The sequence below is a fragment of the Mauremys mutica genome, chromosome 10 (assembly GCF_020497125.1).
Source record: "Mauremys mutica isolate MM-2020 ecotype Southern chromosome 10, ASM2049712v1, whole genome shotgun sequence".
NCBI classification, from domain to species: domain Eukaryota; kingdom Metazoa; phylum Chordata; order Testudines; family Geoemydidae; genus Mauremys; species Mauremys mutica.
In genome coordinates this window covers 39,520,560-39,546,444 of record NC_059081.1, presented here as the reverse complement: position 1 = coordinate 39,546,444, position 25,885 = coordinate 39,520,560, and the positions used below count along the sequence as shown (strand labels likewise).

General features: G+C 43.0%; 1 protein-coding gene and 1 long non-coding RNA gene across 7 annotated transcripts in view; one reads left to right on the top strand and one right to left on the bottom strand.

The window, feature by feature from the left end:
* On the bottom strand, positions 1-22,579 carry LOC123378676. Of its 4 annotated transcripts, none has more exons than XR_006582711.1 (3): positions 22,305-22,579; positions 20,966-21,065; positions 1-211 (listed from the first exon to the last, which is right to left on the bottom strand). It is a non-coding gene; the product is annotated as an uncharacterized LOC123378676 (long non-coding RNA). The 4 variants fall into 4 exon arrangements; XR_006582708.1 differs by lacking the exon at positions 1-211 and adding an exon at positions 5,764-7,329; XR_006582710.1 differs by lacking the exon at positions 1-211 and adding an exon at positions 13,233-14,301.
* The window catches only part of LOC123378674 (neurabin-1-like), a 75,446-nt gene continuing 60,695 nt past the window's right edge, over positions 11,135-25,885 (top strand). The window contains exons 1-6 of one of the 3 annotated variants that reach the window (XR_006582703.1): positions 11,135-13,160; positions 20,951-21,083; positions 21,761-21,881; positions 23,466-23,570; positions 23,794-23,914; positions 24,488-24,640. Coding sequence is in view for 2 of the 3 variants with exons in the window: in XM_045032749.1 (XP_044888684.1) it covers positions 11,517-13,160; positions 20,951-21,083; positions 21,761-21,881; positions 23,466-23,570; positions 23,794-23,914; positions 24,488-24,640 (2,277 nt within the window). In the remaining variant the exon portion in view is untranslated. The remainder of the gene's footprint in view (positions 13,161-20,950; positions 21,084-21,760; positions 21,882-23,465; positions 23,571-23,793; positions 23,915-24,487; positions 24,641-25,885) is intronic. The other 2 variants (XM_045032749.1, XM_045032750.1) reach the window with 2 other exon arrangements.

Sequence of the window (25,885 nt, the reverse complement as noted above, 5' to 3'; positions counted from 1 at the left end):
TACCTGGCCATATCCAAACCCTGATCCTTTTCCCTGAAGATATGCCCTTCTCAGCCTCTCCACCAAACTCTTGCACCACTCCCAGTGTACATCCTCTTACACTTGTCTTCATACATGACACATCTCTTCAGCTGCTATACAACTTTTTGCCCTTCTCATCATTGGTGCAGATGTTGTCCTTGAAATGTCAGCTTTAGGTTTAGACCAAAACCTGTATAGAAATCAAGTCCATCTTACTTTGCAAAGGAGTGATATAAGGTAAATAACTTGGGAAAAATCACATTAGAATTTATTGTTTAAAATTATAACAATCTTTTAAAATAGTAAGTTGTTTTTGCTTAGTTACTTTACAACAAAGACAGATAACATAAAATTATCCACCAAGCATGGTAGAAATAGTGATAATATCTTTAAAATTCAAATCAGTACTCAAATTATACTGTCATTATTACTGAAATACTTTGAGAACATTCAGATTATTCTAAGTGAGAGAAAAATATTTGCTTAAAAACACAGCTTTTAAAATCTATAGAAATATTCATGATACTCTAAATTCAACACTTAGCAAAAGTACAATATATACATGAACTCTATGTAAAGTTAAATGACTGATGTAATTTTAGCACTAAATGGAAGATTAACTATAAATTTGGCTACAGTGTTCTTCAGATCACATGATAAAATGTGGATAAAGCAGATGACTTAAAGAGTAAAAATTCAGAGAATAAAGCTTTACAATGAATGCAGGAGTCTTGATTCTGTTCAATAGGCATGCAAGCTTCTTTAGCTCAGTTGATGACCGGCTTTAACAATGCACTTTATACTCAGTGTTGATTTTTCCTTTTTCCTGTGAGGCATTTATTCCATCTCTACTGCATACTGCCCAGTCAATTATCGGGATCAGCAAAGCAATGATGGGGAAAAGGAGAGGGAGCTTTTTAAATTCTATTTCTACCAAAAGAATTGCTCGCTCCAGTTTCTTTCTTTCTTTCTTTCTTTCTTTCTTTCTTTCTTTCACTCTAAAGACTCTTAAAACTAAGATATGCATGAATTGGTTCAAGTATTTTATCAGCTGACTGCCAATTTCAAATTTCCAGCTCTTGTATAAGCAGCCTTTGTATAAGCAGTTCGTCCACTTCCCCCCCCCCCTTTTTCTTCTCTGTATTTTGGAATCTTGTTAAGGAAGAGCAAGCCTTCTCTGAATTTGTTACCATAATGGTGGAGGATTAAATCTGGGATCCATCCTGTGTTCAAAAAAGCCATTTTAGACTATTAAAAATACTCTCTTGGACAGAAATTGTAACATGTCAAGAGGACTCCAGTACAAGAGCTAAGGTGAAAAAGCTACAGAGTAACCCAAATACCCTAAGAGAACTTGCTTCAATATAGAAATCCCCTCCAACTACACCCCCTGGTTGTCACCTACTACCCCACTCTGGAACCTATATGGGGATATCCTTAAACAGCTACAACCCATGCTCAGTGGGGACCACATCCTGAAAGAAATCTTTCCTGAACCCTTTCTTCTGTTCTTCTAATGACCCCCCACACACCTCCCCAAGCTCATTATCAGAAGCAAGCTCCCCACAGACCAGGACACACCAACTAAAAGCCCAGAACTTGCCAGAAGAACAGATGCAAAACCTGTAGACATATCTCCACTGCTACGATGATCAACAACGCACACAACACACCTTTGAAGATCCCTGGATCCTACACATGCCTATCACAATATGTGGTGACCTCATCCAGTGCACTAAATGTCCCAATAACAACTATGTGGGAGAAACCAAACAATCACTGTGCTCTTGAATGAACTCACACAGGAAAATGATAAAAGACAAAAACATCCCAACACCTGTGGATGAACATTTTTCACAAAGTGATTACTCTATATCTGGCCTCTCAGGCCTCACCCTCAAAGGAAACCTGCACAACACCTTCAAAAGATGAGCCTGGAAGCTTAAATTCATAAATTTGCTAGACACTAAAAATCATGAACTGAATAGAGACACTGCATTTATGGCTTATTCAACAAACTATATTCCATTAACAACCTCCCCACTACCACCCAAGCTTCCCTTCCCCTACCCTCCTTTCCTTTCTCTTCTATGATTGGAGGGGTGTTAACAAGCCACTTTTCATATTGAATGGCCCCTTAAAATACGAGTTAACTACTTATGCTAAACAATCTTTTCCATCCTGTTTTTATCTAGGACACTGACTCTGAATATATTTCCCAGACCTGAAGAAGAACTCTGTGTAAGCTCGAAAGCTTGTCCCTTTCACCAACAGAAGTTGGTCCAATAAAAGATATTACCTCTCCCACCTTGTCTTTCTAATATCCTGGGGCCACAACATTGCATAAAACACAGCCTGCAGAAAAAGCTGATAGAAATGTACGTGGAGAAGCTATTTAACTAGTTTCCCTAAAGGTTGGAACTGGAAATCTGCTTTGAATGCTATCTTCTTCTACATACACCTCCACCTTGATATAACACTGTCCTCGGGAGCCAAAAATCTTACTGCATTATAGGTGAAACCACATTATATCGAACTTGCTTTGATCCACCGGAGTGCGCATCCCCGCCCCCCTGGAGTACTGCTTTACCGCGTTATATCAGAATTCATGTTATATCGGTCGCGTTATATTGGGGTAGAGGTGTAGTTTTCTGCCCTTGCCGAGAGAGCTACATTTAAATACCATTATATGTGAAACTGCAATGTGTTTCAGAGTGGAAAAGGGTTTAGTTTGGCTTATTTGTTGATTATGAGAGAGAATATTGGAACCAAAAGTTTTTGTGGTAGTTGGGAATTAGAGTTTGTGATTAGCTAGCAGGAGGTAAGAGTGACTACCTTCCTAGCTTCTGCTTTAATAGCAGCATACAGTAAAAGTGCCAATAAAGACTTTTCCTATTTATATATGATTCTTACCAAGTCTATCTCTGGAAAATCTGGCAAAAAGATTACAAAACAGACTGCTTACTTAAAGGAATACATCACTATTTTGCTCAGCATAACACCTTATATATTCTCAAGGTCACCACATCACTTGTCGCCAGGGCCGGCTTTAGGCCTATTCCACCAATTCTCCCAAATCGGGCCCCACGCCCAGTGAGAATCCCTTCCCTGGCTAGAGGCACCTTTTTAATTTTTACTCACCTGGCGGCGCTTTGGGTCTTCAGCAGCACTTCGGCGGCGGGTCCTTTGCTTGCTCTGGGTCTTCGGCGGCACTTCGGCAGTGGGTCCTTCAGTGCTGCCAAAGACCTGGAGCAAGTGAAGGACCCGCCACCGAAGTGCCGCCAAAGACTTGGAGCACCGCCTGGTGAGTACAAGCCCCACGTGTTTTTTTACATGTTTTTTTTTTTTTTAGTCATCCCTGCCAGGGCCCCGTCAAAACTGTTTGAATTGGACCCCGCACTTCCTAAAGCCAGCCCTGCTTGTCACCATGAATGGTAAAATGATTTGTAAAAATGTTTCATTACAAATAGCTTTTCTTAGGCCTGGTCTACATTACAGAGTTAGGTTGATGCAAGGCAGCTTACACTGACTTAACTCCATAAGCGTCTATGCCAAAATATTGCTACCTTCGCTGTAATTTGCCATCTACACTGACGTAATAACTCCAACTCTGCGAGAGGCGTAGCGCCTAGGTTGACATAGTTAGGGCAATTCAGTGTCAGTGTAGATACTACATTACTTATGTCAAATGTAGTGGCCTCTAGCAGGTGTCCCACAATGCCCCACTGTGACTGCTCTGGTCACCGTTTTGAACTCCACTGCCCCAGCAGCCAGCTACACAGATATATGCCCTTCCCCTTTTAAAACCCTGCGAATTTTTGAAATTCCATTTCCTGTTTGCAGGAGAGTTCACCTATGCCCAGGTGACTATGCCAGCTCCATGCTGAAGATGCGCTTCTGCCTAGAGCACACAGGAGATGATGGATCTCCTGGGTCTGTGGGAAGAAGAAGCTATGCAGGCACAGGTCCGATCCAACTGTAGAAACTTAGATATATACAAGCAGATCACTCAGGCATGGGGGAGAAGGGCTAAAAGAGGGACATGCAACAGTGCTGCATGAAAGTCAAGGAGCTGCAGCAAGCGTACCAGAAGACAAGGGGGGCTCTCTGGTGCGGAGCCACAGTCTTGCCACTTTTATAACAAGGTGCATGCCATCCTCAGATGAGACTCTGCAACCACTGCAAAGAGTCCTGCGGATACGTCAGGGTAGCTGGAGTCACAGGTCCCTAAAGTGAACAGTGAGGAGGAGGTTTTGGATGAGGAAGAGGAGGAGGAATTGTTCCAGGACAGGTGACCAGGGGATCCAATGGCACAGCGAGCCAGGATCTGTTCTTGACTCCAGAGCAGTTGAGCTAGTCCCTTCAGTCCAGCGTAGGCGAGCCTGATGCAGGGGAAGGAACTTCTGGTAGGTGTGCAGTTTGCTTTGATATTGCAGGGACACATCTGTTCATGTACTATTTATTTATCATTTAACCTTTTCAATCAGGAAGAGATAGTGAAATAATCAAGAGCGGTAGATGCTTCTCATTCCCATGTACAATTAGGCAGAGGGGAACAGTTTGTTTATGTGCACTGGGATATCCTGTGAATCCTCCATAGAAAGGAAAGTTTCCTGAAGGTCATCTGCAATCTTCTGCTGAAGGTATCAGGGGTGGGGATGAGGGGTCTTGGCTTATTTCTTCCACTGCTGTAGGACACTTTCCCGTGCCACTGAGCAATTACTTCAGCAGGCACTATCGCAGCACAGAAGTTAGCAGCATACGGACCCAGTCTGCAGCCAGATGTGTGCAGGAGCTGTTCCCTTTCAGTGTCTGTTACCCTCAGGAGTGAGATTACAGCTAAAATCAACACCCACTGCCTGTAGAAAATGGTGCCAGTATTCAGCTCAATGGCCCTATCCACATATATATACTCAGGCCTGTGGAACACTCCCCCCACCTACCCACACTTTATTGTCCCAACTTGTCCACTCCTCCCCGACTCCAGCCATACTCCCCATGGCTGAGACTGCTGCCGTGCTCTAGGAATTCCAAGGAGAAGTGATAATGTAGTGCTTGCAACTTGTGTGAATCAAGGGGAGTGAGTTCAGTATACTGTTTCCATTTATCTTGTGAATACACTCACAATAGTACCGCTGTGCAGTATATCTTTTGCAGCTGGAAATATGGCCTTGAGGCTGTCTCCATCCACACAACCCAGTGGAGTGGCTCAGCCAGATAAGGAGGAGAAAGAAGAGGAGGCAGGATGACCTGTTCCAAGAGATCCTGCAAGCCTCTGATACTTCAGATACCAAGCACAGGGCTTGGGGGATCACCACTGTCGACAGAATGGACAAGGATAGAGTGGAAAGGAGAAAAGCACAGGAGAAGGAGAGAAACAGGCAGCAGGACATGCTAGCACTTCTCAAGAGGCAAACAGATGTGCTGGAGACTCTTGTTGGCCTTCAGGGTAAACAGACCCATGCTCAACTCCCTCTGCAGCCCATAGAGAACTGCTTTCCATGACCTCCCTACACCCCCCATACATTCCATGTGGTGTCCAGGGCTGCTGCTCTAACCCTATCACTCCACCCCGGAGGACAGTAAGACACAATCACAGCCGCACATACACTTACCTGTGAGAGAAACGGTGTATGTGTTTCTGAAATGAAAATGACTGTTCTTTCCCTTTCAAAGGTTCTTTCTCTTGAATTCAGTTATTAATATGTTTGTTTGCATAGGTTTGGAATAAAAGTCTAGATATGGAAACTGAAATCATCTTTATTAGTTTATAACATATGCTGGCTGGGTCTCACATCATTCAGAGATCATAGCAATAGGTACATGTTCAATGTTATATTACTATACACACAGCATTCATTATAAGGTTCATACCTGAGTGCAAAAAAACAAGGCCAGGCAGAGCACAGTATAGCAACACACATTACTGTGGCTCATTACTAAAACAGTTTTTCGACGCCTCCCTGAGGTGAATAGCTCCACACTGAACTCTTCTTATAGCCCTGGTATCTGGCTGCTCAAAATCAGCAGATAGCTGTTCCACCTCCTCCCTCCACCCCAGCAGAAACTTTTCTCCCTTTGCTTCACAATATTATGAAGCACCCACCAGGCAGCTATAACCATAGGGATATATTTTTCACTGTGGTCTAATCTCGAGAGTAGACAGTGCCAGTGGTCTTTCAAACAGCCAAAGACACATTCAACTGTCATTCTGCACTGGCTCAGCCTCTAGTTGAAGTGCACTTTGCTGCTATCAGGGTGGCCGGTGTACAGCTTCATAAGTCACGGGAGTAAGGGGTAAACTGGGTCTTTCAGGATCACTAATAGCATTTCAACATCCCCAATGATGATCCTCTGGTCTGGAAAGAAAGTCCCTGCTTGCAGCTTTCTGAACAGCCTATGTTCTTAAAGATGTATAGTCATGCACCTTCCCTGACCACCCTGCATTGATGTTGGTAACAAGTCCCCAGTAATACACCAGCACTTCCAATACCATGGAAAAGTAACCCTTTCTGTTGAAGCAGCAAAGAATCCTGTGGCACCTTAAAGACTAACAGACGTTTTGGAGCATGAGCTTTCGTGGGTGAATACCCACTTCGTCGGATGCATGTTGATGTACTCTGTGGCAAGGTAGTCTGGTACCAAAATAGGGGTATGTGTGCCATTTATCACCTTACCTCAGTTTGGGAACCCCATTGCTGGAAATGGGCCTACACAAATCTGTTATGTCCTGCACAGAGTCACAGTCCTTCGTAGCAGGACTCAATGGCTCTGCACACTTGCATCACAACAACCCCCAGGGTGGATTTCCCAACTCCAAATTGATTCCCAACTGATCAGTAGCAATCTGGTGTTGCAAGCTTCTACACAGCAATTGCCACTCACTTCGCCACAGTCAGTGCAGCTCTCATTTTAGTGTCATTGTGCCATATGACTGGGGTGAGATCCGCAAACACTTCCAGGAATGTGGCCTTGTGCAAGTGAAAGTTCTGCAGCCAATGCCCATCATCCCATACCTGAATAATGATGCAATCCCACCAGTCAGTGCTTGTTTCTCAGGCCCAGAACTGGTGCACCACCATCTGCATCTGCTCTGTAAATGCCAACAACAACCATGAATTGTTTCTTTCTATGTCCCACAGCAAGGCAGCCTCCAAGGAATTGTCTTGTTCTGCTACCTGGCTCCTCTGGCGGCTCTGCAAATACTGCAAGATCAGGCACGTTGTGCTCACAACACCCATCACTATAGTGCAGAGCTGCGTAGGATCAGGCTTCTCACAGCTATGGCAGATGCATGGGTCTGTGGGACTTTTGAAAAGAGGCATGAAACATTATGGGATGCAGATAACATTATGAGATGGAGAAAACTACATCATGATGCTGAAACCGTGTTCCAAATCAGCCCTGCACAAATTGTTTGCTTCCATGAGGCATTGAAAACCCTGCGCTAGATGGTGGCAAGTTGCACAGTGGGATGGATACCCACTGTGATGTTGCACTCCATATGATTTTATGAAAATATGCTAATGAGTGTGAATATGATGTAACTGGAATATGCTTCATGCAAAAGGTCTCTTGTAAGGTATCATTACAAAGCTTATAATCTACTGAGTGTGGTCATCCTGTTTGTATAAATGTATCATTCTTGTATCTGAAACTAGAAATATAAAATATAACTCTGAGGTCCTATTATAATTATGCAATTATGCCATTAATGGTGGTTTGGAATCTTGATGGCTCCCATCAACTAGGACAATTGGTTGTGCAGGGTTCTGAAGGCCCAAACTGGCAGAGAAAATGGGCTCAGAGGTAGTCTCAGCACATCAAGAGGCAGTCCCAAGGGGGGTCTCTGTGGCTGAATCTGTCACACCCACGGTGCACTGCTCTCTGCATGAATGCAAGCCTTGGTAGTGAGGACGTGCACTGCTGACATAAGGCGCATACTGCGGACATGCAAAAGTGATTTAATTACTGCGGCAGCTATACGTCAATGTAACTTTGGTCGACTTAATTTTGTATTGTAGACTTGCCCTTTAGTCTAGTTCCGGAGGGAGCCACATGGTGAAAAGCTGTATCATTTTTTGACATTGGCAATGTGTAAAAACAATGGAAGAGACTGTAAACTGATTTCCACTCTGCTTTATTATCGGAAGAAAATTTTTGAAGTTTAACATCTATTTAAATATTAAAGAAACATCTTGTTTAAATATTTGTGTTTTTTTTACTGCTGCTAAACTATTATTAAAACAGATTAGAAATTGCTTCATGGTTTTAGGACTAAATCCTAGATATTTTGGGCATTGCAATGCCCACTAAAGCCAACAAGAAGTCAGCTGAGAAGTACTCATCTAATCAAAATTGTTCTGATGGAACAGTTTTCCATTGGAAAATGATGATTCAATGAAATCAAAATGTCCTGCAGGAATAAATAATTAATAAAATAAATAAATATAATATAATATAATATACAGCTAATTATTTATGAGGATGAAATGAATGTTGTTTTGATTTCCCCAAATTAACTTTTGGAATTCCCATTTCATGGGAATTTTGCATTTTTGTTCCAATTAAAAACCAAAAAACAAACAAAGAAAAAAGGAATTTCCCACAGAACAAGAATTCTGGGTTCTGACCAGCTCTATCAATCTTTTAGTATTGTCTCAGTTGCTGATGCCAAGTGCTAGTTGAGTCTTTAAAGACTCTTCTGGCTCCTTAGTGTGCTTTCATATGTGAATGTCTATTCCAGGAAGCAGACAATAGGCCAGATTTTCCCCTTAATTACATCCAGGCAACCAGGCTGAAGTCACTGGTGTTGCCTGGGTGTACTTGAAGAGAGAATGTGATATATGCAATATTATTTATGCGGAATCTCAGTTTCTATTGTCTAACAGTAGTAGCAACCCCTCAGAGGCTGCAGGTCCTCCTCCACTGTAATCCACAATATAGATAGCCTGCACAGAAGAGTAAAGGGGTGCTTTAAGCTCATTTACTTCCCTGTGCAGTCTCAGATATGTACAGCAAGCCATGATCTTGCCCAGTGAGTGAAGAAAGCTAATAATTAATATTAGCATATTTAACTCTGAGGAAATCAGTAACAGGTGTACACTTACCAGCCATGTATATTACAATATTATTCCAAACACAAAACGGCCCATTTTTGGTTTCTATGCTTTCAGTTAACTGGGTGCATAAGGTGGCTAGAAGCATTTTCCTATTAAACCGCCCACTCCATTCCTTCCACTCTCTCTCATTCCATTCCTTCCATTCTCCTCTGAATAGGCTTGATCCAACTCTATTGAAGTTATTGAAGTCAATGGGGCCTATCTGACTGATAATAATACAGTATTTGGATTCTGATATTTACTTTTTCTGATTTTTGGTGTTTACAATTTTGCATATTCAAAAATCGTGAGATTTAAAAAAAATATTTTTCTTTGCCTTCTGATTCATTGTTCAACATTTTCTGTGCTGCAACCAGGAAGGCTGGTTTTATTTTTTATTTTTTTTAATTAAAGTTAAGATTGTCACATAACTTTGGGAGCTGGGACTTTCAGAACCCCCCCCCACCCAAACATCTCCAGAGTTGACAGCGCTGTGTTTATTTTTAGGCAAACTGACTCTTTTTAGGTAAAACATTATTATTTGTGTTTTTAAAATGTTTTTTCTTCGCTCCATGGCTGCGATCCTGCAAGGAAACACCTGCGTCTGTAGGGAGCGACTTGCAGGACTGGGGCTCCTGTGTATCACACACAAAAAAACGTTTGGGGGCACAACCATCCCTTCCAACTCTGCAAAACAGCTGTAGTGTAGAAGCACCAAGATAGTTTTTGCGAGTGGGGGCCGGAAATTTTATTTTAAAATTTAGCGTTTTGAAATGGTTTTTGCTTCAGTTCAGGAATTACGGGGGAAATCCCGAGACGCGCTGATCACCTGGCCCGCTGGGTTCACCAGGAGCTGAGTCTCCTCCACACCTCTCAGAAGCGGGCCCAGTGGAACTGGGAGCTGCTGGCTCCAGGAGCGGGCCCTCTATCGGCGACTATGGGAGGGGAAACTATAGATCAGAGAGAACCAGCCTTAGGGCTGAAGGCTCCTCTCAGCAGCCGGGAGCAGAGTGGCCGAGACACCCGAGCGCTCTGCTACCCTTCCCCAGATGGTATCATCCCAACCAAGCCCTTAGCCCAGCGTGGTATATCCCAGCGGAGGAGGAGCTTCCCTCGCCGCCACCCCTCCTCCCCCCCGTGTGGAGCGGAATAGGCTCGTGCTCGTCGCGCCAGTCTTTGTGTGAGAGCGCGCGGGCGCCGCACACGGGGAAGGAGGGGGCGCCGGGCGGGCAGAGTGAGTCGGGCGGGCGTGATGCGGCCGGTGAGTGGGGCGGGGAAAGGAGTTCGGGCTGCGGCTGCCTGGGGGTGGGTAACGATGGCGCTGTGCGTGCGGCCGCTGGGCGGCCGGGAGAGCTGAGGGGAGGGAGCCGGGCAGCACCCCCCGCCCCCAGCCGGGCTGGAAAGTTTGGGGTGAGGTGCTGGGAAGCAGGGCTCGGCTCTGTGCTGAGCCCGGCTCCCGCCCCACGAGTCTCGGCGGCTCCTCGGGGGACTCGCTCTCCCGGGACGCTCCAACTCGGGGCCGAAACTTGTGGGTTTTTTCCCTTCCGGGCAGCGCGGGGCGCCCGGAGCCGCGAGGGACGTGCGGCGGGGCGGGCCGGGCCGGGCCGGGCGAAGCTGCCCCCGCGGGAGCGCGTCTGGGAGCGCTGCGCCCCTGGGACACCACGCCGCGGGGCCGGCGCACGGGAGGGGCCAGGCTGGCCGCAGCTGCTCAGACTGGAGCGGGGTGGGTTAGCCAGCGTGTCCCCCGGCAGCCGGGGTGGGTGGGACAAGCGCTGGGGCGGGTTGGCTTTGGCCGCCCCGTAGGACATGGGGTGGCCCGTGGGAGGCGAGTCCGTGTCGGCTGTGGAGGGCGTGGCGGGCCGTGGCACCCCCGGAGGGCATGGAGTGAGAGTGACACACTCACCGAGTGTTAGTCCGGCGCTGCACTCCAGGTTGTTCATGGGCAGGGCAGGGCAGGCAGACATGTAGAGAACTTGATCTGCTCTTTCCTTGCAGGGAACGGGGACAAAATGGGCTTATTTCTCGCCCTTCCTTAGGGTGGGAAATTCCCTTTGAAGCTCTGGGGAGGCTGACAAATTTCAGATGCATGTCACACACTGGTGAAGTCCCAAGTAAATGAAATTATTCTTCCTCTCTCTGCAGATGGCTTTCTGAATACCATGATCACCAGAGGATTTAATATCATATATATCCAGATATGTCCTGATCTCTCTCCCATAACTCATTTCAATGTGAGCATGGAAGAATAACCCAGCCAGAGGCTGCTTTTCAAGTCTTATCCTCTCCAAGCCACAATAGGATCATATCTAGGCAGTGTGGGGGTGGCAGAGGCTGTTGGTGCTGTGGATTTTCCTCCACATTCTTTGCCCAGAGTGAGGATCTCTGTTTCTGACAATGATGAAAACTGAAGGCAAAGGGGAAAGGACTCTGAGAAGCGCTTCTCCACACAGAAATACTTATAAATCTGATTTCCATGCCATCAAATGCTCCTTCGATGGGGTAAACATCCCTGAAAATGCTTCCAACAAAGTGGGCCCCCAACAGAAGCTGAACACCACCTCCAGTGGAGGGGGGAATGACCCACATAGCCGAGGCAGAGCTGCCACCTATGGCAACAGAGTACACAAGATCAAAAACATGTTCCTGCAGATGGGGGGCTCCTCTGCTACACCACTTTGTGAAAGCAGCTCCCCCACTGAGGCCAAGATCATCAGGGCAGTACCAACCGATCTTGTACCTTCTCCCAGCAGCCCATCTTTCCACAGTGTCCAAAAAAATAACCTCCTTAATACTAGCCCCTGCTGCAGCCCCCTGGACTCACTGCCTGCGTCTTCCATGGGTGACAAAATCATCCGCAGCAAAGATGAAGGTGATCTGGACAAAGCTGCCTTGGCAGAAAAGTTTTCTGAGACCAGGAAACTTTTCGAGAGGAACATAAAGCAGCGGAGCTCATTGGACAGATATTCTCCCAGCAAATGTGAAAGAAGTGATGATAAGACAAGACATGGTTCAGCTTCTCCTGACTGCAGCAGTGTGGTGGATCATTTTAATTTCAATATAGATGTGATCCCTCATATGGCCCTGGACAGAGCTGAAAGTCAAGGCAGTGATGAGCATAAGCAGCAGCATCTCAGTGGTGGCCCGAGATCCTCCTCTTTGAATGCAGGACCAATTTCTAGGAGGCTGGAAAGTTTTCTTGGTGACAGTGACACTGAAGAATCCAAAGAAATTTCCGAAAGTGAGGGCACCCCAGGTCAAGGGTATGTGCTCCCCTGTAGCTGGGAGTCACCTGCTGCTATTCAAGGATGCACTGGGGAGAGTCCATGTCCCAAAGAGCCTGTTTGTCTCAGCAGCAGCAGCAGGGATGAGCTGAGTCAGTCACCTGAAGAAGTGCATACAAGGGAGCAAGTGGCTCCTGGGAGGGCCCAGCTGGATGTGAACAACACATCTGATGATGAGGCCAAGTGGTTAGGGGACAGTGCCCCCCCACAGATCTCCCAGGTAGAGATGGTTCAAGCTGAACTGGTTGCAGTGCAAAAAGAAACCTCAGGGAATAAAGAAGATACCTTGAGGAAAGATAGTGTCTTTCATGGGGAACAACCACTCAGGCACCAAACCGGGGAAGAGAACAGGAACAATCATTCATTTGGAGGACTGGAAGAGATAACAGTATGCAGTGAGCCCAGTCAGAAAGAAATAAAAGAGGGAGTGTCTCTGAAGGAGGTTCTTATCTCACAGGTTCCGGACAATCTAGAACAAGAGGGGGATACTGAAGAGGAGGAGGAGGAGGAGCATGTGGTGGAAAATCAGAGAGAGAAGTTTATTGCATTTTCTGTCAGTGCTTTTGGAATAGAGAATGCAGGTTTTGATGATGACCGGGATACAGAGTCTGAAAACCAGGGCCCTGAAGGTAAAGAAACATTGGAGGGGGAAGAGGAGTATACCTATGACAGTGATTATGAGGAGTTTCCTGGGCTGTCTGAAGAGGAAGATCCTGAGCCGGACAAAAGAGTCAAGTTTTCAACAGCCCCTATCAAGGTAAAGTATGTCATAATGATGTTTTGCTTTGTTTCTAAACATGTTCTTAACCATACAGGAAGTCCATTTTGATTATTCACCTTTCAGAACTTTTTAAATGGTGTTTATATTTCTTATTGTATTAAATTTAAATTGCAAAATGAAGCAATATTGAATAGAGTTGTAAACAAGAATTACCACCTCTAACAGTTCATTGCAAAATTCTTCAGGATTTCAACCCCCTCTCTACCTGGGGTCATCTAGCAAACCTGAGTTATTCCAGCTGTACTTTAAATGTAAGGGGTGTGTGTGATTATTCAGCATACTTTTCTCTATTAGATGATGATATTCGGGGGATACAGATTTCATCTATGTTATAGTCATGATTTTTACCTTGTTAGGGCTTGCTTTCCCCCTTTTGAACTGCGGGACCTAAAAAGGGTCTAATCTATGCTGTAATTCCTATAGTGGAGGACCCCATAGTTTCCCAACATGGCTAAAACACAGTTGTGTGCTATCAACCTGTTAATTAAAACTGTTCTAATCATCTTCCCAAACCTATTCTGCTGCAGTAGATGTTTGCTGGGCAGTAGCATGGTTAAGGTACAGTTAGTAATTTGTTGATCCTAGTTAAACTCTGGGACTGAACTGTGTTGTCTGTGGAAGAAAAATGATTATTTTTTTAATTGTGATTTGTGTTAAGCTGTATTTGGATGGAAATTGGAATTCAGTTAAAATGCACAAAAAGAGCATTTTAAAATTATGCATTAGTTAAATAAAACTACCTTAAATGTGTTGGGTACATAAAAAAAGACATTTATCAAAACCTGTTTTGCATTTAAAGCTGATTTATTAAATTTAGGGAGTATTATCTGAAGTTAGCAAATTGAACTGATTGTATCTCATACACACTATGACTAAGGCCAGAAGGGACCACCAGATCATCTAGTCTGACCTCCTGTGTCTCACAGGCAACCAACAGCACCCACATCCTAAGCTTAACAGCCAAAGTTAGATCAAGGTTTTACAACTCACAGAAGACTAGTCTGTTATGTGCCACAGGCAGAGAATAGGAGGGGCTGAGGTGCACCAGTGCCTGAGACCCTCGCAATGGCAGTGTGATACACCCAGAAAATCCTGGCAAGCGATGCATGCCCACATGCTGCAGAGGAGGGCAAAAAATCAAACTGTCACTGCTAGTCTGGCCTGGTGAAAAATTTCTTCCCCACCCCACATATGGTGATCAGTTAGACCTTGAGCATGTGAGCAAGAACCAGCCAGTCAAGTACCCAAGAGAGAAAATGTTTGGTGCCACCTGTGAGCCCTGGCCCTCTCCCTCCAATATCTCATCTTTAGCTGTGGCCATCCCTATGTCATGTCTGCTGCTCTTCCCCTCTTTTAGCTTTTTGGTGGCTGCAACAAGAATAGCTTTACTATTTTCCCCCCTCCAAAGCCTCAGTATTGTTCTATAGCCTCTGGCTTGTAGATATCAGATAAATTTAAAGCATCTCAAAGTGCATACTCTGGATGTTTTGAAGGGAGACACATTTCTCTGTTCTACAGTCTCATCCCATTGCTTCCTGGTTGTTGGATGGCGGGAGGGAGGGAGATGGGGAGGGGCAGTCTTTGCTGCATTACTGCTTCCCTGCTTCTCTTTTTGGGGAGGGGGAAATAGTTTGAGTGCCTGGCTGTACTGTTCAGAGTTTCTCAAGCAACAGTAGCATGAAACTGATCTTATGACTTTTCATTGTGCTGTTCAGATCCCTATGCTCAACACTGAAACCAACAAAATTCTGAGCAGCAGAAGAGGCACTGTAGCTGTGTGAGGACTTAGGAAGCCAACATTACATTAGTTTATGGTGCATTTAAGCTTGGAGGATTATCTTCTCAGCCAGGAGGGTTAGAGGTGTTTTTAAATAAAAGTATAGATTCTGCAGATGCTGTCAGATAGGTAGTAGGAATCTCACTCCTAGGTGAGTGGATTTTTCAAGCCCTACTGCTTTGTGGTGTCTGTGGAGATACAAGGTACTGAGTGAGAGGGTGGGTGGTATTGAGTGATTGCTCATCTGTTTTTAGGATGATGTTGAAGACCACCTGTTTGTTCTGTTATCTCTACTGTTCAGAGTATTTGTGAAGCCACTAAGGAAGATCATGAGATGGTTTGAGTGGCAATACCAGTATAATGATGACACTTAGCTCTTTTACATCGCCTTATTGCACCTGCATGAAATAACATGTTTGCTTTTTTCCTGTTTTTGATCAAGTTGGGATATGGATAAGAGCTACTCAACCTGGAAAGTAGAGAGGTGGAAACAGATTCTGGTAATGGAAGTGGTAGTAGTAAAGGGCAGTCATGGAAGTAGTATCTGTATGTCTTTTCAGGTGTTCACAGTTTTGAATCCTGCTGCAATCCTGGAGAGACTGAGGATTTCAAAAGATAACTGCAGTAGCTAAGAGTATTCTTTCATCTTTGTTTGACAAGGAGGTTGTGGTGTTTTCTGATGGATAACTTGAGTGAATTTGAGTTTCTTGTGTGCCATTGGTTTTTTTTTCCCTCTTGGTGTTCTGAGTTAGTCAGTTTAGATAATTTATTTTTACAGCTTATCTACAGTTCTTATGTGATGGGTGCATTTTTAAATTTAAAAGATATATAAAATCTAATTGTTAACTTGCAGAATTCATAGGTGGTATACTCATTTTTTTGTATCTGATTATTAATATTTTGAGAAATCAATGAAAGTTCTTAATGTTTATATCTAGAAACAGACTGAAAAGTGAGCAAAATACAGGATTGAATATTCAAAGTTATGAACAACTTAGTCTTTTCTTTAAAATATTTAGGTTAACTTTCTTGAACTATATGAATAGCTGTGAATTAATACAGAATATCACCTAACCTGTGTTACCTTAAAGACATCCAAATTGTTTTCCAGCATAGGATTCATTTTTCTGAATGTGGTAAACTGCAATTAAAATGTTTAATTGTTTACATAAGGTATTTTTGATTTTAGAAATTTCCATACCTACTTTTTAAAATCCTGTTTTGGTTCTAACCATATCGGAGGACCCTCTCTTCCAGTGAGATCTTAACTCAACAGTTAAGAAGAAAAACAGGCTGGAAAGAAAAATTTTAATCTGACACTTGCTGTGTTAACACTTCTGCATTTGTTGTTTGAATACTGAGAGGTTTCATTTTTTGGCATTGGAGTGTCCATTCTTCTCACAAATGCTTTGAATTCTTTCCTCTTTGTACCTCTTCATATGCTCCTTTTGGACAACCTTAGACTTGATCCTCGGCCCCTTTGAACCCAGTACACTGCATCCTTTATTCTTGTCAGTACTATATAAAATTCTTCCTAACTTTTTATTTTAAGAGAGTGTGAAAACAAATAATAACGTTAAGACAGGTGCTTGGTGTTCCAGATTGTGTCTTAAAGTTGATTAAGGGATTTGCTGAAATGGGGGCAAGGGGATGCAATTAGAATGGGGCTATGATTGCTTGGCTGATAGAATACAAAGTAAGAAATACTAAAATCATTATGCCCAAGACTGTGTCTAAATATTACAAAACTGGTCATTTTCTACATGGATGTAATTAGGGTTTTGGTAAGTCAGTGTGCCAGGGAAGAGGGCTGGAGTTGCTGGTTGAAGGGGCTGACTTGAGAAACCTTACCTGCAGTGATTCTCTCTACTTTACTGCCTACTACCACAAATATTTTTCCCAGTCATCCTCCTTTGTATGAGCAGTCTCTTCCTGCTGCTTTCTCGTCCTCAGCCCTAAAAGCAGCAGTGGATGATAGTGTGTGCTTTCATCAGATGCCTGGGACTTTTGGCACAAAGCTGAACCCAGAGTCTATGCTATGGTGGCTGCTGACAGTAGGTGGGATGAGAGCTTGCTGCCTTGTCTGGGAAAGGGTTGAAACAACCATAGAGGAGCATAACATAGTGGAGTGGGGGGGAGCCAATTTGAAGTAGAAGTGTCAAGAATTGGGTTGGCATGGAATCTGGGTCTTGTACTTAGGAAGTGGCACAGATGTTCTGATCAGTCCTAAAAGCACCTTTTTCTCACTGTTTCAGTGTGGTAACTTAGGGCGTATCTACCTGTACAGTGCTGCAGTGTGTCTGGTGAAGACGCTGTATGCTGATGGGAGAGAGCTCTTCTGTGGGCATAATAAAACCAACTCTGCAAGCAGCAGAAGCTATGTCAGCAGGAGAAGCTCTCCCATTGACATAGCACTGTCTTGAATGGCACTTATGTTGGGGTAATAGAAGTAGTGTCTAGTCCAGGGGTAGGCAACCTATGGCACGGGTGCCAAAGGTGGCACACGAGCTGATTTTCTGTGGCACTCACACTGCCTGGGTCCTGGCCACAGGTCAAGGGGGCTCTGCATTTTAATTTAATTTTAAATGAAGCTTCTTAAACATTTTAAAAACCTTATTTACTTTACATGCAACAATAGTTTAGTTATGTTATAGACTTAGAGAGAGAGACCTTCTACAAATGTTAAAATGTATTGCTGGCATGCGAAACCTTAAATTAGAGTGAATAAATGAAGACTCGGCACAGCACTTCTGAAAGGTTGCTGACCCCTGGTCTAGTCTGTGGCACATAAGCCACTTTTGGCTCTTCAGGGCAACTGTTAGTCCCGGGGGAATTCTGCGCCCTGCGCAATGCAGAATTTGCACAGAAATTAATATTATGCACAGAATTTCCCTCCCAGCCCTCCCACCCTGAAATAGGCTGCAGAGCTGCTGGCTGTCACCAGGGGGCGCTGGACCTGGACCCACAGAGCTTAGCTTTCAAATAGAGGAGAGGGGGAGGGGAAGGGTTCCCAGCAGCTGTAGTTCCCAGCACACCCTGAAGGAAGGAGGGGGCTTACAGGGAATGTTGTACAAGCCTGGGACCTAGCATCAGGCTGTTTCTCATTGTGGATCACTGGCTCGGGAGGGAAGGTAGGAGGGGGGGAAGGTGGTATGAGTGTCTGGCCTGGGGAGGTCCCACAGTTGGATGAGAGGGGGAGTGTGTGAGTGTCTGGGTTGGGGGGGCACCCACAGCTGGCCTCTGGGGAGTAGGGGGTGCGTACGAGTGTCCGGGCTAGGGGGCGTGCCCTGTGGCTGGGATCTGGGGGTAGGGAACACATGCGAGTGTCTGGGCTGGAGGGATGCCATATGGCTGGGCTCTGGGGGGTAGGGTTGTGGGTGTCTGGGTTGGGGTGGGGCCAGGTAGCTGGGCTCTGGGGGGAAGGGTTGTGAGTGTTTGGGCTGGGTGGGGGGGGCGGTGGCTGGGCTCTGGGGGGAAGGGTTATGGGTGTCTGGGCTGGGGGGTGCCCGGTGGCTGGGCTCTGGGGGATAGGGGGCAGAGAAACAGGAACTGGATTGTTGTAGGGGTTTCCTTAACTACTCCTGGAGGAATTTTTTTTGTTTCTGTTGTTACAGACATGGTTGCTGATACATATTTTGAAATAAATTACCAAAATAATTGAAATGGGCATGATTATAAAGTGTTATTTTGACAAATAAAATGTGCAGAATTTTTATTTTTTGGCACAGAATTCCCCCAGGAGTAAGCTGTGTTAAGAAGAAAACCTTGTATTTGATTATTAATTGAAAAAGCTACCTGAGCCATGACCGATTGAAAAATGGAACCGTTTAAACTAGCCATATAATTATGGTACACTGCCTTCCCTGTAATCCCAAAAGTAGCACTGATTGAGCTGGGAGTTCCCTGGGCATTCCTGCTGCCCATCAGCTCCTGTGCTATAGACATCTTCTGAATTGCAGGAAGGGAGGAGCAAGTACCTCTGGTTGCACCCTTGTTAACTTCCCTTCTGGGATGTGGGAGTCCTAGGAAGAGCAGGATAAGAGAGTGACTGATTCTGCCTGAGACTAAGGGAGTACTCCACAGCAGCTGACGAGAGGGTAGAAAGAGAAGATACGAAACAGCAACTAGTTTGAGTTCAGTACTTCCTCATTCCCAGCGTAGGCCAAGCCTACTGCGATTTATTTTTCCTTTTTCTATCCCACTCTTCTTTACTGCTTCTGGCCAGTCATTTTAGTACCTTTTCCCCTACTTGGGTGATATAGCTAGACAGATCCCAGAATCCACGCAGGAAAACAAGTTTAACGTCACTATTTTGTCTTTGGACCAATATTGATGTAATCTACCTTTGGACTAAAGGCGTAGAAGTGGCTAGAACTTGGCAGTGCAGCATAGACTTGGCAGGATTAGATTTAACTCAGTAGATGTTTGTAAATGTTGATTTCAGCTGACACACTGAAATCAATGAAAAAAATCCATCGGTAACAGTGAGAACAGCTTCCCCAACACACCTTGCGCCTGCAGCGATTGGGTGTCCCCAGTCCTGTGCAGGGAGCCCTAGAGTGAGAGCGCGAGGCCGGTGACACCCAATCCTTGCTGGCACAAGGTGTGGAGAAGACTGGGGTCTTGGCAAGCAGAGCAGAGACCCCCCCCAAACCAGGACTTGGAGGAGGAGGAGGATGAGTCCTCATCTATAGGAGATGCCACTCTGCTGCTGAATGGCTCCATCCCCAGGCAGAAGCCATTCAGCAACAGGGTGTCCTCTGCTGCGACTGGAAGCTTGTTGTCCTCCTTGTGGTCCTGGCTGGGGTTCTCTGCTCTGCCTCATCAAGACCACAGCCTCCCCCACACATTGTGCCTGCAAGGATTGTGTGTCACTGGCCCCACAGCCATGCAGGGAGCCCTCTGCAGCTCCGCTGTCATGGCCTTACTCAGGGCCATCCGTAGCCATTTTGATGCCCTATGGCTACGCAACTCCCCTGCTGCACTTCCTGCTGCCAGTGAAAGCAGGCCCGACCCTGCTGCAGTCCTCAGGAGAGTGGGGGCGAGGCTGGGGCAGAGCAGGGGTTGGAAGAGGTGGGGCAGAGCAGGGGCGGGGGCTTTGGGGAAGGGATGGAGTGGGGGAAGGGCTGGGGCGGAGCAGGGGTGGGGGCCATGGGGAAGAGGCAGAGCAGGGGCTGGAGGAGCGCGCAGCTACATAGGGCACCAGGAAATTTGAGCTGCATACTTTGCGTATGAGTAGGGACAGCCCTGGCCTTACTCACTCACCATCCAGGAATGTGGGTGCCCTTCTTGGGCAGGAACTGTTTCAGCAGTGGGGTGGCCTCCCCTGCTGCCGGGGACTTGTCCTCCCCTTAACCTTATACTTTGATGTTCTTTTTTTTTTTTCAGCATAAAACTATATATTTAAGCGTGAACATTTTCTTTCATTGTAAATAAGAACCACTGTCGATATAGTATCTATTTCTTCTCATTTCTGGTTTGCCATCTTAGTCCTGGTTATTTATTAGTATTTATTATTACCACTTCATTTTTAACAAACATTCAGCTGCAGTGATTACTAAATATAGTAATGTATGTAACATGGTATTTCCTTTTTCTGGGAGACAGTTTGAATCTCTTCAAAATCAAACTGCATCTGTTCATAGCATAAAGTGATTAGCAGATTATGCTCTATTTTTTTATAGCGATTTTACAAAGGCTCTATAATAGCATTCCCTAGTTATCTAAAAGGAGAGAAGTATGCCTCAGTGAGTTCTGGTGCATAGTTGTTTCGTATTCAAGTAAAAGGTGCTGAAATATTTGGCTTGACACTTATTTATTATCCCCTCTGAAACTATCCTGTGTATGTATTTGAAAACAAAATCCTGCAACCTCTTTATTATTGCTCAGACAAGTTGAGTGTGTAGGACAATGAAATAGGTTGGCTTTCTTTTTGATATTCATGTTTGAGTCAAAACTGCAGTAAAATAAGATCTCTTATCTTTCTAAGGTTTTCAGTACTTACTCAAATGAAGATTATGATAGACGTAATGAAGAGGTTGACCCTGTGGCAGCATCAGCAGAGTATGAACTAGAGAAGAGGGTGGAAAAAATGGAAGTGTTTCCTGTGGAAATTGAAAAAGGTGCAAGTTAAATGTCAAATAATTGCTTGGGAAAATGATTTTTCTTATATAGGCTGAAGCCATTTGAAGATTTTCTACTATGTTTAGGCCTCGATCCTTGAAAGACTCGTACACAGCTTTACTTTACATCAGAATAGTTTCGCTGAATTAAGTATTTATTGTAAATTGTTGTTGCTCAGTTACAGTCCAGTTGAGGTACGACAATTTACACCAGCCTGAGGATCTGGCCCATAATGCATAAAGTACATAAGTGTTTGTAAAATGGGAACCATTAGTAGCTCAAACTCCTAAAACTTTAGAATTCAATCCAAAGTTATCAGATACGACAGTGTGGGGGCCTCCGAAGTTGGGTGCCCAGACAGACTAATAACATTAAACTCTTTTCACAACACACAGAGACTTTCATAATGGGGATGTAAAGCTTTTGCTGTTCTGGATCATTTTAATTAAGTATGATTTTGTATTCGTCTGTTGGGTTGTAATCTTACTGGAAACAGCTAGTCTGAGTTATCATTATGTTGCAAATATTACTAAGGGGGAGACACAGCAAGCCAGTGAGCATGTTAGATGAAGACCAGGAATAGCACATGTGCATTTTCATTGATGACTATAATAATTTATGAAAACTACCTTTTAAAATGTGTTGTGGCTAATGTTAGAATTTTTGAGTCCCATAGGTGACAGTGGCCTAGGCATTAGTATTATTGGAATGGGTGTTGGTGCAGATCAGGGACTGGAAAAACTGGGAATTTTTGTAAAAACAATAACTGAAGGTGGAGCTGCTCAAAGAGACGGACGGTGAGTTTTCATTCAAGTTGTTCATACCATTTTGCTAACTACCAGACTTTGCAAAAATGATTTACAGTCAAGGACTCTTCAGTAAAATATATACAAAATGTAATATAGTAATTCTCTCTTTTTTAGATGTACAGTATATGAATTACAGAAACCTGGAAGGCAAAAAACTGATAGTATTATGCTCTTAAAATATTATGACATTTAATCAGATAACTAACTGCAATTTTCATTGAATTTAACTTCTCAAATCTTCTTATAAATTATTCTAATCACAAAGTACAGGAGGACATAATACAGTACAGCATATTTTAATATCAGACATCTGCAACTTCTTCATCTTCCACCGTTTTGGTATTTAGTTAAGCATGAAAAAGCCTTAGTAGATATATCAAGTTAAATATCAAAACACTAAACATGTTATACCTGTTAGCTAGTGTAAATCAGCACAGTGGTTTTGACTTCAGTCAAATCTCACCCTTGACTGCAAATCTCACCCTTTATCTTCCATCTTGTACACAATTATCCTAAGAAAAAGAAGAGAAATAAATTGTTTCAGGCATAGGCCAGGTACTGATTATCTGATTAGGAAGAACCTTCTCTTATGGTAAGATTGTTCAATACTTATCCATAACAGGGTTTCTTACACCTTCCTTTTTAGGCATTTGCTGTAGGCTGCTGACAAAGCATAACAGACTAGATAGACCATTGGTTCGATCCAGTTTGCTAATTCCTATGTCTTATGTTGCAAAAGTTAATATTTGATTAACTTCATTTTGGACTTTTTTTCAAGTCATGTGACTTAAACTGTGAAGGTATCAGTAAACATCCCTATGAAGTCTACTCCAAAATAAGCAAAACTAAATCTAGAGTTCTCTGTTCACCAAGATAGTGGTAGGCTTTAGGTAAGGGCATTTGCAGGGCATTTTTGTCCACCTATGCCACTTACTTTACTGGCAGTGCCTGTGGAAAAAGGTGGCCATTTATTTTTCTTGGCTTAACCACCCGTGCATGGTGATATCTTTCGACTAATGCATTGATTTAGAAGCCGTAGTATGGTACCTCTTGAAAAGACTATAATTTAATACGCTTGTGTTATGTCTTCAGAGGTAGGAATATTTTATTATTTATGAATTCATGTGACTATCTGATTGCTTCAACTTTTTCTTCTGCTTTTTAGTAACTATATCTCCCCGATCTCCAAACAGTTATCACCTTTACAAGGCACAAGTTAGGTTTGCCTGCAGCAGCAATGAAAACACTTGCAGGATATGCATGCACAAAACATTTCCACAAGAATAATGTTGACAACCCAAAACGCCAGTAAGAATGTAAATTGCTGAAAATATCAAGGCAAATATAAAACAAATTAAAATAGATTAACTTCATAGGAGTCAAGGGACAGGAGATCAATATTTTAGCTGTTAACCTGAGGCTCAACAAATTGTCAAATTAAATACTGCAGAATTTAAAGGGATATTTATCACATAGAATTAATAATAATTTCAATTTACATTGTGTAGATAATTTGTTAAACCAAAATCTTTGTCAGCTTTATTGCTAAATATTGAATGATTTGTCTTGCAGAATCCAAGTAAATGATCAGATTGTTGAGGTTGATGGTATAAGTTTAGTAGGAGTAACTCAGCTTTTTGCAGCCACTGTGCTAAAAAACACCAAAGGCAGTGTGAGGTATGTGGTTTTTTTTATATATACATATTTTATAATTAAAAAATAATTGGGAATAAATTGTTCATTAACAGAGAGATGAAGGGAAAGAAGCAGCAAATTGTGTAAAATGTTTTTATATAAATTTAACGTAAGTGGTCACCAAAGACAGTGTAACAGGCTACCATATATTAAACATACACTTGCCCTGTACTACCTTTTAATTGGGTTTTTTTTTTTCTTATAGGTTTCTAATTGGAAGAGAGAAACCTGGGACTCAGAGTGAAGTAGCTCGTCTTATCAGTGAGACGTTAGAGCAAGAGAGATGCCTATATGAGCAGCACTGTGCCCAGGATGATACAGAACAGGTATAGCTACCAATAAAATAGCTATATAGTATATAAAGTAAGTCTGTATTTTTAATCGACTTGGAAATATTTTACAAAAAATGGACTAAATGTTTTTGAACCAGACAACCAAGGGATAAAAGTGAAAAGGTGCAACTTGATTAAAAATGATAATAGTAACATATAAACTTTGAAATATCACTTCATATAATAATGTCACTTAATACATTCCCAATAGGCCTCAGGTTGGTATCCTATCTGAGCAGGACACAGTCTTCTGGGAGAAAACTTCAAGGGAACCTGAAGAGAGGAAGTTAATATTAAAAATCAACTATCATTTGGGATAGCTGTTTCTTATTTGCCCTTTCTGTTTGGGGAATTTTTATGTAAAATGTTTGCAGAGTACCTTAACCGTACATTATAAGTATAAATTGCTCAATCAACAAGGGAAAGAGGACAATTGCTAGTCAACAGAAGTGATGTAATTATGATTTTGGGTTATTTGAAGACTGTATATTTAAGAAAATAGGTTTTTTCCATTAAAGAGAGGTCTGTGCTTTACTTCAGTAAAGTAATGTTTTTATATCTTGTTAGGATGATGATTATGATGATGATGATGATGATGCTTTTGAGTCACATTTACATGGAAAGTCTGTGGAAGTCTTTTATCTTCCTGAAAATGAAAATGAAGATATGAATTTGCCACTGGATATGGATTCAGCACAGTTTCTTCTTAAATTTAAAGAGGTACAATAACATAACCTAAGTTTCTTATGAATCTTATGTGGTGTGCCGAAGAGCATCTGGGTCTTCTAAAGTTGGTATTAATCTCCTTTGTGCCCTGTATCATCATCATTCTTCTTTTTCCTCTGACAAAAAAAGGCCTCTTGTAAATGACCTTTCAAATTTGGGGATTTTGTCAAAATTGATGTACATAAAATTCAAAATAAATGTTTCAGAAGCTTAAAAAAAAAAGCTGCCAGAGCATTGGATCAAAAGACGTTGACTATCAGAAACTATAGGGCTTTGTTTATACTGCCTTCCCAGTGTACCATGGTCCCAGCTTCAGCTGATAAAAGTAAAAATAAATCTCATATAAATGTGTCAACTTTTCTACTTAACTCAAACTAATACTTATTTTCACATATTCCAGACATAGGCGTAACCATCTTCTTTGGCTTGATTTTTCGGTTTACCGCATCAGTGTAGTGTGGGAGTTCTTAAAAGAGTATATGAAACAAATCTAGGAATATTATTCCTATACACTAAACAAAAATGGAGGGTATCTGAACTATAGCCCTTTCCCATAACGTGATTAACATGCTGTTTTGTAAACAAGTATGTGCAAAGTTGATTTTTACAGACTGCTTTTTGGGCAAAATATGCTCTGCATAAGAGCTATGTCACCCTGTGGTGGCAGTGGTGGATGCTTCTCCATACTTGCTTCAAATACTTTCTAATGAGGTTTGGATTTATTAGAGGCTTTTGAAGCTGATTTTCTTGGTGATACTGAAGGAGTTTGGATTCCAGACTCCAGACTGGAGACCACTTCCAATGTTATAAGTTGGGGAAGCATGGTGAGAATCTGCTAGACCATAATGGGACATCCATGCATAAATACCTTATACGCTTGGGGATATGATGGGAAATGACTCTAGGTGGAAATCCATTCTCTATTGATAGTGAATCTAAATCAAGTGTTCAGACTCATAATTCCACTTGTTTCAACATACTTTTGGTATTCTGTGCCTCTAAGGTGAGATTTAAGAGCTGAGAGGTTGTCTTCAACAAATTTGCTATCGCCCTTATGTATGCATACTTAATAGTAGATTTCTGAAGACATACTGTTGTAATTGTCTGTGTTCTTGACTTAAATGAAGCCTTTATGTACCCCTGTAATCTACTGAAGTCTCTTGATACCAAAGTCTTGCTCCTTAAACATACGGCTTAATGTAAAAATACTTCATGATATTCTTTATGAACTTAAATAAA